The following is a 16,590-nucleotide window of genomic DNA, read 5'->3' as shown; positions in this document are numbered from 1 at the left end:
TCCGTAGTGGCGGGCAACTAGAACTCTCTCACAATTTGTCAAAAGGGACGAGACTTTGGCAGTCATATGAGAGTTCATGAGCCTATGGTGTTGTGTGAAGTTATGTTGAAGATAACATTCCATACTGCGTGTGTGACAAAAGAGCATGTTGTTGATGTCATGTGCGAGGAGCAGTTGGATGTGGAGTTGACGTCGGGTGGAATCTGTTAGATGTCGCAGACAAATTTGGTCTTGAAGACGATACACTACAAGAGTGTGGCAGAGATGGAATTCACTTTGAGTTTTTTGGAAACGATAGGAAAAACTGACAACGGTATTTCCAAGCACCCGAAAATCTCATTTTCCCTATCGAATTCGAAGGACAGGAAGTTAGGACCAAGCTCACTCATTATGTTCAACCAAGAGACTGAGGGGGATGCCACCATACTAATTCACGAGGGGGTCAAGGCTGAGATTGTAATTGCCACTCTTGGCCGACCTATTTATATGTTGGAAGCACGGCACACAAACCTACGGAGGGTGACATATCTTGTATTAGATGAAGTTGATCGCATGCTAGACATGGGTTTTGAACCACATATAAGAAAAATTGTATCTCAAATTCGTCTAGATAGGCAGACACTATTGTGGAGTGCTACTTGGCCAAGGGAAGTCGAACAACAAGCAAGGCAATTTTTACATAATCCATACAAGGTGATCATCGGTTCACCAAATTCGAAGGCTAACCATTCAATAGGCCAGATTGTGGAGGTTGTTTCTGAGTATGAGAAATATACGAGATTGATCAAACTTCTTGAGGAGATAATGGATGGAAGTCGGAATCTGATTTTTATGGAAACCAAGAAGGGATGTGATCAGGGTACTAAACAGGTTCGCATGGATGGCTAGCCAACATTGTCCATCCACGGTGATAAAAGTCAAGTTGAAAGAGACTGGGTCTTAAATAGAGTTTAAAGCTGGGAAAAGTCCTATTATGACTACTACTGATGTGGGCAGTGAGGCAACCATGAGAATTGATGCGTCAAGACTCTTCATGCCTGAACGAGATGTGTTGGATGAAAGAGTTTCTAATTCTGACTGAGAAGGCGTATCCACAACGTATGTGAACAAGAGTTCGCAAGGTTAAAGTCTTGCGGGCTGGTTGTAATGTGAGTTTTGAAATGTAAGCATGGATGTCACAATGCATGGTTGTGTCAATTGGTCTTCACAGGGGAGATTGTTGGGATGTGAAGCCCAACGGTCACATGACCTTTTAGCTCCCTCGACTCTTTGATTCATATTTGAATATGAATGTATAAATGTGTGCAATCTATGAATTGTGTGTAATTGGATATTTGGTTAATAAGATAATTCTCTACTTGAGAGTGGATGTAGGCATTTGCCAAACCACTATAAATCATGTGTTGTCTCTTGTTCTCTCTCTTGTTATCTGCTTTTATTATGTTCTTGGTTTTGTTTTCTCTGCTCGTTTAATCTTTACATAGTTTTCTTTACATAGTTTACATGTAGTTGGCCTCCATATAGTGTTATTTGCTATCTCTTGTTGCCATGGGTACGGTAGCTTGCCTTTTTTAGCGGTTGTGGTTTACTTAAGTAAGCAAGAATGGCCAATAAACAAATGCTGATAACGGTAAAGTTTCAAACTTTGTGAATAGTTTATCGGTAAACTTTTGAATACTTAGTTGAATCGTGATAATTTTAAAAATTGCACTTTTTCAAGAGAAATCCATACAAATAAAAACATTCAATTTGGGTGCCATCAAAATATGATTGAACTTTTATTTAGAGTTGAAGTGCAACAAACTCATGTTCTGATCCATTTACAGATCATTGATGAACAATTACGAATTCAATCGTAACTGATGCTAGAAATCCCAAAAATTATTGGGTGTTTAGTTCAAATTTTATAAGCATTGGAAAAATATATCAGATATATGGGATTCCATTTCTACTGATCCTAAGTTCTGATTCATTGTTCAAAATTTTGAAGATATTTCTTAAAATATTGTGATAGTTCTATAAGTTGAAACATTTACCAGCCTTGCATTCAAGTAATTTGCCCCGCAAATCAAAATGCCGGAATCTTTTTTTAAATGTTTGTAGCATAATTTTTTAAGTAAATTAAATTGGTTAAATTGTGATGTTGGCATCCAGCCAACTTAGGGGACATGATTTAACTAGTGATTTTAGTGTACTCTCAGTTCCCTGCAAGCTGCCACATCCAGTTGAATTCTAGACAGTGAGCATCGCCAGGCACCAACATAGCTCAATTAAATTTTAATGTCATGGACAGTCTTAATTTGTTGTATCAATCGTGATTGCTCTATAGTCTTCTACCAAGTTAATACATTACCTAAAATACCTCCCCGTAAGTGAAACCTAACTTCAAACCAAGCTTACAGAAAAATTACAACTCTGAACTTTGAGAAAACAAGTCACTTAGACACAAGTATCCAACGAGTAACCTCAAAGGAATAAATAACTTTGCAAGAAAAATGCCACTGAATATTCTATTTCCAAATCTTGCATTTTCATATCCTTGTGGTATCTTTGAACTCCGCAATTCAGTTCTAAACCATAAGCTTGTCTCTTATGAGTTGGGCATCCTACCACCGGTAAGGGCAACCAAAGTAGACGATTGACATAAAGATTCAATGTTGACTGCCCAACATTTCCAGACAGATTTTCGATTATAGGTAAGTAAAATACAACGGGCACCCTGAAGAATAACTTGAATCGTAAAAATTACATAATAAAAAAGGGGCGAGATACATTTTCCTTGAAATATTCGTAACTCTTCTATTTAGGTTGCGTATCGTTACATACTTTACATGGCCTTTCTAGTTTGCAAGGAGGAGGTCGAACTTCGTCCTTTAATTATCAGCTCCCATTTCCACAAACCTCCATGCTCAACCTTATTCATAGAATTGTTAAGGCTTAAAACTCCAGAACATGAAGTCCCCACCAAGTAATAGCATGATACCCTTAAATGTTGAGCTCTTTTTTGCAAGCTTTGTATCTTTATCGTCCATTTTCTTGAAAGTTTCCTCAACCATAAGTGAGACAGTATACTTTATCTTGAGGAAAAGGTCAAGAAATCAACTAATAATATAACAAACATTTACACGTTACTAACATCCGCAACTGTTGAAAACGGTAGATCTTGATCACACCATCACGTAAACAGCATTTTCAGCTCCTCAATCCGTGCAGATCGAACCTCTTGGTCTGTCAATGCTCCAGAAATCATCCGTTGCTTACGTGCTTGAACCTGCTGCATCCTCTCTTCTACAGTATCCTGCATGGAAGTTAAAGAAAGTCTATCAAATGGTCATATCCATTTAGTTATAACAATAACTATCTCTGTAAGATATGTAAAGAACTGTCTAAACAAAGATGCCAAGTAAATGTCGAATCTAATGTTCAGAAGCAACATTCAAGTAATATGTTACTCAGTGATGCACCTTCATAATAAAACGTTTGATCGAAACTGATTTCGTTTGGCCAATGCGATGAATGCGCATTATAGCCTGCTCCTCAACAGCTGGGTTCCACCAAGGATCCTTCACAAAAAAAGGAAAGCAATTTTCATCATTTATATACACAAGATGTATCTTCATTTTCTATATGCATATAACTTAAAGAAAACGCTTCCTTGATATTATTAAAATGATTTTTCGCCCATCTCCTGGTTTTATGATATACAAAACATTAATCATTATCAGCATAAAAATAGCAGAAAAAAAACAAGAGGTCAAGACTGATAAAGGATACACAAACATTTGAAATGAGTGGATTTGATCTGTGATATGATAAGTCATGCCTTCAATAAAGGGTATTGAGACCTGCCCATTGAGCATCTCCAAAGGTAAATCCTCATTAATACTAGAGTGGCACATCAGCATCTTCTCTCTTTATTTAATCTACGTTTACCAGTGTTTCTCCGAACTTTTGGGACGGGGATGTGAGACAATGAAGTGACAGCTACTAAAATAGATTAAACAAAGTTAAGGCAGCTGAAATTTGGAGATAGAAGGGGTACAATGAAATGACAGCTATTAAAATAGATTAAACAAAGTAAAGACAGCTAAAATTTTAATAAATAAATAGTGTGTTGAATTTGCAATGACACCCCCTTTTTAGCTTTGAAGGGGGTTTTAGCATATTTTCCTTTAAAAGTTGTCTTTTATATTTTTATGCACCAAATGGAGCAGGCTGTCCAGTCTTGAGAAATTGGGACATTCATTTTAACTCTGGCACATCGGTGGCACATCAGCGACATCACACACAACCCCAGGGATGCATACTTGTGGAAGACAGATTCATTAAATTATAAAATATTTAAAAAATCAAATGATAAGAAACCAATAATTTTCAAGACGGAAATAAAACATTGGGAGAATCACCGAAATAATCACCAAATGAAAGGAATGCTGATAAGCTCACAAAGTAAAACAGTCTACCTAAATCATCCTTGGGTCAAATTGAATACAGATGCATGGAAAATCTGGATCCAACCGGAACCAGAGTGTTGTGTCCTGATGCCACGGGAAATTCTAGTTTTGGTTTTAACTGGGGCCTTGAATAAGCTGCAACAACCTAGGTGAAGCTCGAGCTACCCAGCAGGTGTTAAAGCAGGCTAAAACTTTCATTGGGATAGGCCCTGTGTCACGTTTGACATCTAGTTTACTGCTAGGCATTGGTTTTTTAATCATGTTTGAGCTGATAAGGAGGCATGTCTGCAATGCTTTTGTTGTTATCTAAATCATAGTGTAACTTTGGATAGACTATGTTAGTTTACAGAGTAGTTGTAAGCTGGATATTGTCGAAGCTTTTATTGATTTTTAATTTTACTTTAGTTTATCATGGAAATATTGATGGGGCAGGCAGTCTGTATTATATTACCTGGTTAATCTTGGTTATCCAACTTTACTGCTAGGCTACCTGTTGGAAGGCAGTTAATCTATATTTATGTTGTGCTGCAACTCTTGTGATTTAGAATTAAATAATTTGCCCACTTTCCAAAAATAATAGCATTATCAGTGTAAACTTTCAGTATTGATATAAGCCAAGAACAACATAGAAAATGAATTCAATCAAATAATTACTTTGAAAATATTCACAGTTCAGGAACATATAATAGAAGTAACTTCTTCTAGGGGAAAACTTTAATAAAATATCAAGAACTTCAGCACGAACAGCTAATGAAGCAACAAAATATCCTTTTATCTGAAGCCTGCTATTAGTTTTCTGTACCTGTTTCTTGGCAGTTGTTCTTCACCAGAACGCACTCACCAAATTTAGCACAGAATTCAATTTTATATTTTTTGTTACTTTTGCTTTCTTATTTTTAGCAGGATACAGTTATTGTATCTTTTAACATGACAACACTTGTTTTCCTTATATTAAGATTGGATTCTGAATTCTGTGGCTAGCTGCTAATCATATTTTAGAATTACACTTTTTTCCTTTAGAAGCTTTTCTGCTTTAGTTTTTAAAATTAGGATTTCTCTTCTCATAGCCTAGGTGCTCCATTAAGATGGGGATTATTTTATTGTAAACCCTGAAGTTCTCTTATTCTGAAAAAGAGACCTGGACTGCACCATCAAAACAGATCGAGAACACATATTTGAGTGTCAAGCTAGTGCAGTGTAATTCTTTTCAATTTTAATTGAAGATAGATGCAATATTGAGGGTTCAGATTTATGAGTATATGTTGTCCATATTTTCAGCACGCTGTGTATGTGTAATGGCAATACTGAGATCTGCTGCTTTGATTGGAGCTTTTCATTTTAAGCTACATTACAGTTAAGAGCTAATTTTCTGAGAGCAGAATCTACTTACCATGGTCTGCAAATTCAACACATAGTGCCATATAGAAGATCACTGTAAAAATTCCAACTGCTGCTGAGAATGATATACAAAGTTATCCAGTCAGGAGGCAGCTTAGGTGGTACCTGAGTTTAGGTATAGTTAATACCAAGTAGTTATGTTTTGATTTAAGCCACAAAGAAATATTTGAAGAAGTTAAAATAGTTATTTACTATTATTTTGAAACAATATCAATCAGAGGTTGCAACTTTTAGTAACTTTAGATTCCTTCCCATGTACATTGTCCCCTTGTTATCTATTGCTGTTACTTGCAGTTATAGATAATTTATTATTGATGTTGTATTCTGCTGTTACACTGTGTAATTTCCAAGCTACTTAAAGAGAATCCATAAGGCTGAATATAATGGTCTCATTGGCAACAACACTTGACGATGTGAGAAGTATATGCAACTGTTCCTGAACGAGAGTTTTGTGTAATATCCCTTGGCTAATCTGACCCTGTTTTGCTTATATGAACACCAAGGAATATTGTCAAACATTTGGCATACAATGTTTGAAGCCGCTGTAGTGAATTCTTTATTTGTCTTCTTTGGGTTTGTAGGCTGCAAATGAAGTTATGGAAAGCTTCTAACAATGCAAAGTTGTTATAGAAATGATATACTAGCTGTTTTAGACCTTTCCACACATATGTAATGACTGAAATTAACTAGTACAGCTAGTTGACATTAAGACAAACACTTGTCATGCATCCCACAGTACACCTACAGCCATTAGGCATTTAAGCAAACAATTGGCATGAAAGCTAAATGGCTGATCAATGTTGAATGTGGAATATGCAAATTATATCTCCATTAAACATATGCAACCTCCAAATATTTCATGATATAATCATAATAGAAAATGATGCAATGAAGTAATGATTTTCTAATACAATGACCATAGATAGAAAACCTGGTATTTCAATGGCTGCCTTGATATATTGGTTTGATTCTCCTCATATGCAAATCCCTTGTCACATATATATAGCTGTTCAACCTCTCTAAATCCCCTTCTATAGAACTCCAACTACTGTAGCGCACTGTTCATGTGCACTGTTCACAGCACTGTAGCGCACTATTCACGGCACTGTTCACGCGCACTGTTCATACACACTGTAGCAGCAAGAACAAACTTGCAATCTGCTCTTAAAACCTTGAATAATTTGTTGATAATCTCTCCCAACAAGAATGATATAACTCCATGTGCCAAAGAAGGATGATTCACAACCAATTATAAATGTTCGCCAACAATAAACTTCAAACCCTTGTAAAAAACTTCACCAATTTGCACAAATGAAAGAACTGAAGTATTCTTTCCCACAACTGCAATAATTCAGGGGTTATTTCACACCTTCAAAATTGCTATCAATAGGAAGTTTTCGTTTCCTATGATTAAAGAAGAAAATTGCGAAAGCCCTAGGCTCCACAATAAAAATCAATCAAAATACTATTCATCAACTGGATGCCGAGAATGAACTCTTGCCTTTCCTTTTATTCTTTCCTTAAGAGAGCTCAAACACCTTCCTGGCCAATGTGGGATAAAAGATTTATTCCCACATTAAATTATTCACTTAACACACTTTATTATATTAAAGTGACTTTAGAACTTCATAATAATATTAAAATATTAAATAAATCACTTAAGTCACTTAAACTTTAATATCTCTTGATGTACTTGTCTGATTGCTAAGCCGTCTGAGCCAGGAGTCGACTCTCCCTGTTCTCCATGTGATTGGATGCCTGTCTAAAAATAGAAACCCTGAATAGTGACTTACTATAAATAGTAAGTATGTGGAACTGAGTCTAGAAATAGCTGCAAAGGCCCAATCAAGGTCAACACTGCCAATAAGCTCTGCTCAGGTGTCTTTCTATTAATAGGAACCCTGACTCTCCCAAAATAGTAACTTACTATAAATAGTAAGTGTGTCAATCTGAATCAAAAAAACCTGTGCAAAGGCCAAAACTTGAATCCAGCTGAAGAGTAATGTCTCTAATCACCAAGTAATTGCCACACGAGGTCCTCTATCAATAATTGTTAGCCTACGAGGGTCAAATGATAGGCTAATTCTTACAAACTCTGATGCTCGCAAAATGGGGACATTACATTTTGAGTGTCATACAAGTGATAATACACTGCAGAGTAAGCAGACAACAAAACAAAAAGTAAGGAAAACCATCCATATGATACTAATATCAGTCAAATACTTGCTTCTGAAACAGAAACCAATTCCATGTCATCTGAGATTGGGCAGCTTGAGGTTGCAAATGCTGAAATAAAGGGGAAAAATTAAGAAATGACATCAGTTTTCAAGAATTACATAGATCTGATCAAAATAAGATGAAGAAAACACTTGAACCTATCCATTGGCTGCAAAAGAGAAAAATCAGTATAAGAACACTGAAAAGTCTAGGGAATGAATCAAACCCCTCATTGGTGAACCAAATCAAGATCCCCTATATTTGCTTGAATTGGGAATAACTGGAGAGCATTTATGGTTTCACCTAAGACAGCCTAATTGAGAACCTTTAAGACTCTAAAGCCCAATTAAGATAGTTAGACCAGTTAAAGAAAGATGAAAACAAACATGCTGAAAAAAAAAGCTATGTTCCCCAAGAACATTTGTTTACTGCTATATCGAATAAATTAAATACAAGAAATAATAATACAAATGATAATGCATACCAAAACACAGCAGTAAAATATATCTTTATTCACACATGAAATTATTACAAAGAGGAAGACCGGAGATGGTCGACCAAGGATTACAATTGATCCGACTATACCATACTACTTTCCTTGGCGGTACACAACATATTTAAAGGACTCGACGGTTGCCGAGAGGAACACAACCGTCAACTAACAGACACAACTACCCAAATGACAACAATAATTATTACATTGCCAGACAACAAATATTATCAAATATAACAATAGGCATTTTATGCCGACTACAACATTTCTTGCCCCATATTCATACACTTCAAAAATATCCACCAACCATACCCAAAAAGAAAAAGAAAAATAAAAAAAATTCCCTGGCCATCCCTGCGACGGCTAGACAAATCAATGACATCTCAAAACACTCAATTTGAAAAAAATAAACCCAAAATAAATCACATTAGTTATTAAATAATTTTTTTATCAATTCCCACACCACACGTCCTAAATGAGTAAACAAATACTCCCCTTCCATTCTAATTCATTTTACATGCCAAAAAAAGTTGCTGCTAAATTGAAGGGAAAATATCATTTAAGATTTGAAGGTGCAATTGGAGAAATTAAACTAGGGCAGCATTAGTGAGAATTGAGCAATATAGAAAAACAGAAAGAAGAGGTAAGTAATTCTTTCATTTGCTTTTATTTTTTACCAGCCAAAGCTTAAAGGAAGGACAAGAGATTGAAGAGAGGAGATTCAATCATTTAAGGTAAGCATTTATCCCTATTCTCTAGTCTTTTAATCAGTTTTTTCAAGATTTTGATGAATTTTTTCAAGTTTTTGAAGAACTTTTTCAAGTTCTACTTTTTGTTATAATGTTTTTTTATACTTTCATTAGCTTGTACATAGTGAAATCTTGCATTTATTTTTATTTTTTCCTAATTTAAAAATGCGTAATGTCTTATAATAGCAAAAAATGACAACAATTTCAAGTTCAGTGGGTGGGAGTCAAAAGACTCAAAACCAAAAATTTAAAATTGATGAAGGATCTTCTTTATGGAATTATACTACAATGCTTGAACAACTTTTAGGAGATGGGGGGTATATTTGAAATTGTAATTTTTGTAAAGCCAATTATAGGTGCTCGTATTATCAAATGCAAATTCACTTTTGTGTCCCCCCTACGAAAGGGATTAAAATGTGTGAAGAGCCAAATAAGAAAGAGTTGTCTGCCACACAAATAGCAGGATTCATTGGAGAACAAGAAGTTGATAGAATGTTAGAGAGAGAAAAACTAAGAGCTCATTTGGCCGCAAAGAAAAACCCAATGACTTTACCCACAAATCATCAACCAATAATGGCCTCCCAACATCCTTTCTTGGAGATACCCCCTATGCAAGCTGAAATAGAAAATCCCAATCTTGCCTACAAAAAAGGCCCATTAGACAAGGCATTTAAAATGGATCCCAGAGATATTGCGAAGAAAAAAATTGCACGTTGCATCTATGTCAATGTCAATGGTCTTCCTTTCAACTTGGTGAGATCAACATATTGGCAAGAAATGGTGGTGACAATCAATAGTGCACCTTCTAGTTTCACAAGTCTTTGGTATGAAAAGGTGTGCAACACCTTATTGGCAAGAGAGCAGAATTTTGTAGAGACATCACTCAAACCGATTAGAGAGCCTTGGGTTGAATCAGGTGTTTCTATTGTTTTTTACGCATGGAAAGATTGCAAAAACCGTCCATTAATAAATGTTATTGCAATGTCCCCTAAAGGAGCAATGTTTTTTAGGGCAGTTGATTGTGAGAGGCAAATCAAAGATGCAAAGTTCATTTCCAAAATTCTCATTGAGTCCATAGAGATGGTGGATCATCAAAATGTTGTTCAAATCATTACAGGCAATGCAAAGGTTTGCAAGGTTGCAAGTGCTTTGGATGAACACATTTTTTGGACACCATGCAACTTAAACTCCCTTAACCTAGTGATGCAAGACATTGGCACTCAAATACAATGGGTGAAGAAAATATACCAAGGGGGTGAGGAGATCCAAATGTTTATGACAAACCACAAATGTCACAAGCCATTTTTAGGAGATTCTCGAGATTGGAATTGTTGAGGGTAAGTTTATTTTATTTATTTTATTTTATTTATGCCATGTTTAACATGTATATAATATTTTTTAATTTGTTATTGACATATTTAATATTTTTTACATGATCCTAGATTGTTGAGACCCGGTTTGCATCACATACAATAGTGATGAGACGGCTTTTGAAGATGAAAGAGGCATTGAATGCCATGGTTATTAGTAACCAATGGGGTGCTTGGAAGTAGTCAAATTCAAAAAGGACCAAAAGGTTAAGTCATTGATCCTGGATGACAATTGGTGGGATCGTATGGAAAATGTCTTGAATTTCACTGGGCCTACCATGAGTATGATCAAGTTTATTGATATAGATACAGCATGTTTGGGTTAACTCTATGATGGCATGGACACCGTGATAGAAAAAATGAAAATCATAATAGCACGAAAAGAGAATGACCCCAAAAAAGTATTTTTCAAAAGGGTGGAAAAAAATCATTCTTCATCATTGGAACAATATGACCACACCATTGCACCTCCTTGCATATGCATTATCTCCCAGGTACTATAGCACTAATATACTTTCTTTGTCGGGGAGAACTCCACTATATAGAGATTCTAAAGTTGCTAGTGGGTACAAGTGGGCATTCACCAAACTCTTCATTGAGTCTGAAGTGGTGGAAAATGTTTGGAGAGAGTTTGGCTTGTTTATTTCAGAAAGAAATCATAGTCCTTGTGCTTAATGACCAATCCAAAATAGATGCTACTACATGGTGGTACCTCCATGTTAAAGATTATATGTTGCTCCAACCTCTTGCAATTAAGATTCTATCACAAGTTTTTTTTTACTTCTTATTTTTAACATTTGTATTGTAGACTTTAGCACTTAACATTCTTTAATTTACTTTTAAGTTTTGTTGGTTTTCTCTCCAATTTCAACAAGTTGCAAGTTCTTCTACTGCTGAACTGAATTGGAGTACATAATCCTTCATCCACTCAATGAAGGGAAATTGGTTGGCTACAAAAAGAGCAAAAGACTTGGTTTATGTTCATACCAATTTGTGTCTTCTAACACATAAGGAACAATGTTACAAGGATGGGTCAACGAAGGGAGTGACACTAGTTTGGGTTCAAATGATTTTGTATTTGAACTTGAAGCAAACAATGATGACCTTGATCTAGATCCTTTTGATGATTGATGAAGATAGAGGACAATTATTATTTTTATTGTCAATTATATAATTGTAATGATTTTCATTTGAATAGTGAACCTAGACATATATGATACATTGTTATATATATTAAATGGCATATGACATAATATGATAATATTGACATTCCAAACTATCAATTAGCATTTGGCATTGATGAATGATTAAGTATCATACTATCAAATGTATTTAGTTTTATAATTCTGTATAAATCTTTAAAATTTTGTGTACACACACACACACATGTATATATGCAGATGAGCCCAAACCCACATACCCAAGGGCAAGAACAAAATTGCCTGTACCCACAAACTGAGTTCTCGTACCCAAACCCAAACCGATAACTTAGCTATTTTTAGTTTGCTCTTGCATTAGTTTTTCACAAAACAACAAACTGCAAAAAAGAAAAGTTAATGTGTTCATCATGGTTTAGGAGTGTTGTGGGTGAAAGAGAACAGCCACATAACCCATTTGGATGCCGTTCCACCTTTTCAAAGACCTGCGAAAAGGGTTGTTTTAATTCCAAAAATCCTCTGCTCCAATTTGTGACAGCCCTAGACAAAGACAAAAAGAAAAATTCAAGAGGTATTAGAGTGTATTTGTGTCATATTTACAAGACAAATTTTAGAGGGAGCTACACTAAGGTTTATTCTCATCTCTTGGGTATTATAGGACATGGAGTTAATGTGTGTCCAAATATAAAGGAGGATGAGAAGGTTGAGGTTACTAGATTGCATATGGAAGCAAACTCAAGGACTAATGGTGTAACAATGGCAATAAGCCTACACCATCAACTATGCCTTTGCCATCCATGGTTGCTAGTGGTAGTGATGATATTTCCATAAGAGGAAGGAGAAACACTAGTCCTAGTAAGAGGTAAAGAACAATTGCAAGTATGTTCAATATGTAGGCATGGGATGTAGTAGTCTTCCATCACGCTATTTTTACTTCAAAGTTTCAAACAATACTCAAAGATGTAGCTTCTATTGGTCCCATATTTAAACCCCCTACCCTAAAAACCATAAACTATGCATTCCCTTCCTTGACATAAAATATTCTAAGGAGATGGTGATGGAGAACACGAGGCAGACATGGATTAGGATATGTTACTATATTGTCATGTAGGAGTGGACTAATATTAGACATCAGTCACTAATCAACACCATAGTCACATGTGCAATTGGCTTTAAATTTCTTAAAGCTATTGATTATTTACAGAAGCACAAGGATGTTGAGTTCTAATTTCACATTTTGAGAGAAACGATAGAAGAGATTGGGGCCTCAGATCTTGTGATATCAACAAATGTGTGCAAATTAGCAAGCATAATGCTAGAGGGTGCTTACAAGCACAAGTTTTGGACCCCATGTGTTCAATGTGAACACATTGAAAGACATGGTGAAATATATTGCGTGAAGCATGTAAAACCTAGAGACATTCAGATGTTCATTTGCAACCACCACACCTTGCTCTCTTCAATAAATTTTTCAAGGAGGAATTATTCAAAACCATGGAAACTGTGTCCTAGTTAATTTCATTTTGTAGATCGAGAATATTTCACAAAAGAAATTCCTCAAAACCTCTGGAGAATAGGTATGCTAGTTATTTCATTTTGTTAAGAGAGGATGTTGAGGTGCAAGAGCCTCTACAATTGATGATGGTTACTATAGAGTGGAGTACACAACCTACTAAAAACACTACTAAAGGGAAAGCTATCAAACTGACCCTATTGGGTGGTGGACATAATAGGGCAAAGATACACTAGATTTAGATGCTTGCCATTCGCCTCCTTTCATAGATTGCTAGTTCCTCTACTACAAAGAGGAATTGGTCCACATACAGCTTCATCCACTCTATCAAGGATTCAAGAGGTATACACTTACCTCTATGCAAGTAAAAATGTTGGTGGTTGCGCATAGTGCATTGTGACTTCCAATCATCAAACTTCAAAGTATTAGCAAGCAAAGAAGGATTGTGTTGGTGTCTGTTTTATCATCTACCAAACATTAGGATAGGATACCCGAAGGTATTCTATCCTCTCCTGAAAAATCACTACTGATTCCAAGGTCTATATGTGCGAACAAGCGACTTTAGTGGAGTAGCTTCTTGGGTAGTGTATGCTGAAATTTTCAAGGGGGACTTACGTTTGACAAGTATTTTTGAACTGCTGGACTTAGATGGATTTAGCAATTTAGGCTCTTCTTTTTTTTTTGGAATTTTTCTGGGATTTAGACTTTCAAAAGAAAGGGAAAAAGAGATAAGGTTTAGGAAGGCTAATCTAATCCTACGAATTCTAGAGACGGTATCAACTGGGTGCTTTCGAGAAACCAAACCTTGCTTCGCCACACTAGGGACAACTACACAAGGCCGGTGCAATCTTCAATGGGTTGTGCTTATGATCAAGATGTTGGGATGCACAAGGGATGGGCTCAAGCTAACTTTGCACGATAGAATGGAAATCATCCATTTACCAAAAGTATGAGCGGAAATACACCATCAATTGACACTTATCAAATCCTTCATTCAAATTAACAACAATGAAAGCAAATCTAAATTAATTCTAACTAAGTGTTGAGGCAATTGAAACCATGCAAATCATTCAAATAATAGAGATTACAAAGCAACGCACATGCAATATATTATCTGGAAATGACCTTAAGCAACAATACATCAAAAACCTCACACTTTTCAAATGAGAGGAGGCAACCTTATATAGTTTCTCAAAAATAAATGAATGGCCGAGATCAAACAGTGATCAAGGGCCAAGATTGAAAGTCCTAAACCCTAATTAGGGTTTCCCGAAATACTATCAGTTCAAGCAAATGAAAGAGTGACAAGTGGCGTAGCTGCTAATTTTACTAAGGTGAGTGGCCACTTTCCTCTTTCAAAGATTCAACGTATCTGGACACAATGAGCTTGACCTCCTCCATGGTGACACTTGGCAAACCGCCAATCTGGAAGTCGATGAGGTCCACATCGTCGGCGCATGTGGCAAGGATGCCTTCCCACTCCACTGCTTGGGTGAGGAAGTTGTCATCAATGGAGAGGAAGTTTGCAATCTTCGAAAGATCGCCTTTGTTAATCATCCCTGAATCTCGGAAGAAGCTTGCCTGAATCCTGGCTCTCAGGTTCTCTGCTTGTAAATGCTTCTCCCTTAGGCTTTCCTTCTTCCAGATCTCTGACGCCACACGGAATACCTTGCCCAGGATCTCTCTAACACTTGCCTCTGTCTCAAAACACTTGGTCTCGGATTTCTTCAGAACCTCAATCCAAGTGACCAGAGCATAGTACCACATGCCGAAGTCGTACCTGTCTCCTGTCTGTATGATGCCTGCATCCACTAAGCTCCTCTTTGACATGCCTCGGATAACCTTCAAGTGAGGGAGTATTTCATTATGAATTTCATCCACTTCTTCCCAATTGGATGCTAGATCCTGGATACGATCAATCAACAAAGAAGTTGCCTCATGTGTCGATACTAAGTTTTCTACCAAGGTGTCAGCACGTACCAAAGCATCTGAAATCCACTCCTTTTCTTGAGTGTACGATCCTTTCATATCATCATAGGCCTTCATTGATCCCTCTTGAAGAGGTTGTGGTGGAGTAGCCGAAACTTCATGGTTGAGCGGGCTGGTAAGATGGAGAACATAATTCTTCCACTGTTGGTTCTCTTCTTTCACTTTCTTCCTCTTTTCCTTTTCATGAGCCAGCCTCGTCTTTAGAACATTGCAGGATTCATCAAAATATTGGATCTCTTGGTCCTAGGTAGGCTTACCCATCTCTATGGTGGTAACCTTGTAATCGTCTGCGGTGACATTGTCCCTAGTCTTCCCTTCTTTGGGCACTGCTATCTGGATTGTCCTGAATCCAGCATTGTCTCTCTGAATCAGGGAAAACTTCCTAGCTGGTTTAGGCGGTTTAGCTATAGTGGGTTCATTCACCTTCTCCAGGAATGCTGCGGTGACCTCCTCGGTTAAGTGGGCCTCCTTGGGAACCTTGGCCTTTATCCTTGCTCTCAGCCAATCCGGAATGGTTGATTGTTCTACAGTGTTCCAATCAAACTCATCATCTGCCTCTCCTGGGTTCGCTGGTATGCCATACAAGAAGATTGTAGGGGCTTCAATCTGCCCCCTGTCTGGAGTTCGGAAGACCTTCTCCACCACTTCCTCAACTGGCTGGGAAAGCACTCTTACTTCATCATCAATCACACAGATGTTCATCTCTTGCTCCCCAATTGTACTCTGATCAGGCGCAATGGAAGTAGCACTTAGGATGGAGTGACTTTTGCTGGATTCTCTTCTCTCACCTACAGCCCTTTTCCCTGTGACCTTTGTGGAGCTTCCACCCAACTCCTTCCTCTTTTGAGACCCAACACTTTCTGGATTTCGAGCATCACCGGTGGAGGTACAAGGATTGATGGACAGAGTATCATCTACTCCCATTAATTCATAAGTTAAAGCCACACCTTTGGCCTTCAACTCTTTTGTCTTTTCAGACGCCCACCACCTTGAATACTCAACCACCGACCTTATGAGGTCTGCTAGATCTGATTTTTCTCCCTCTGTCCAATCTATCAAGACTAAGGGTTCATTCTTCATCTTCTCAAAACCTGGCTGCTAAAGTTCTAGGCTTTCTTCTACCTGATCGGCAACTTTGAATACTTTCGTTGCTCTCACCATACTCAAAGAATTCTTGACCAAAACCTCTTCTGGATCTCAAAACTATCGGTTGCATTAGCCCAGTAGTCTTCTAGATCCAGTCTGTGCTC

At 37.0% G+C, this 16,590-nt stretch overlaps 1 protein-coding gene and 1 pseudogene across 3 annotated transcripts in view; one reads left to right on the top strand and one right to left on the bottom strand.

Moving 5' to 3' along the window:
- Positions 1-210: 210 nt before the first annotated feature.
- LOC131038277 (DEAD-box ATP-dependent RNA helicase 20-like) lies at positions 211-1,081 on the top strand (annotated as a pseudogene).
- Positions 1,082-2,450: 1,369 nt separating this feature from the next.
- LOC131038275 (DNA repair protein RAD5A) overlaps positions 2,451-16,590 on the bottom strand; it is an 88,897-nt gene continuing 74,757 nt past the window's right edge. For all 3 annotated transcript variants that reach the window (XM_057970616.2, XM_057970617.2, XM_057970618.2), the window contains 2 exons: positions 3,465-3,563; positions 2,451-3,298 (listed from right to left, as the gene is read on the bottom strand). In XM_057970616.2, the coding sequence (XP_057826599.2) occupies positions 3,176-3,298; positions 3,465-3,563 (222 nt within the window). In that variant the 3' untranslated portion in view covers positions 2,451-3,175. The remainder of the gene's footprint in view (positions 3,299-3,464; positions 3,564-16,590) is intronic.

Source organism: Cryptomeria japonica, chromosome 11, assembly GCF_030272615.1.
Source record: "Cryptomeria japonica chromosome 11, Sugi_1.0, whole genome shotgun sequence".
In the NCBI taxonomy this organism is placed as follows: domain Eukaryota; kingdom Viridiplantae; phylum Streptophyta; class Pinopsida; order Cupressales; family Cupressaceae; genus Cryptomeria; species Cryptomeria japonica.
Note: the sequence above shows the minus strand (reverse complement) of the source record. Positions and strands in the feature narration are given on the sequence as shown.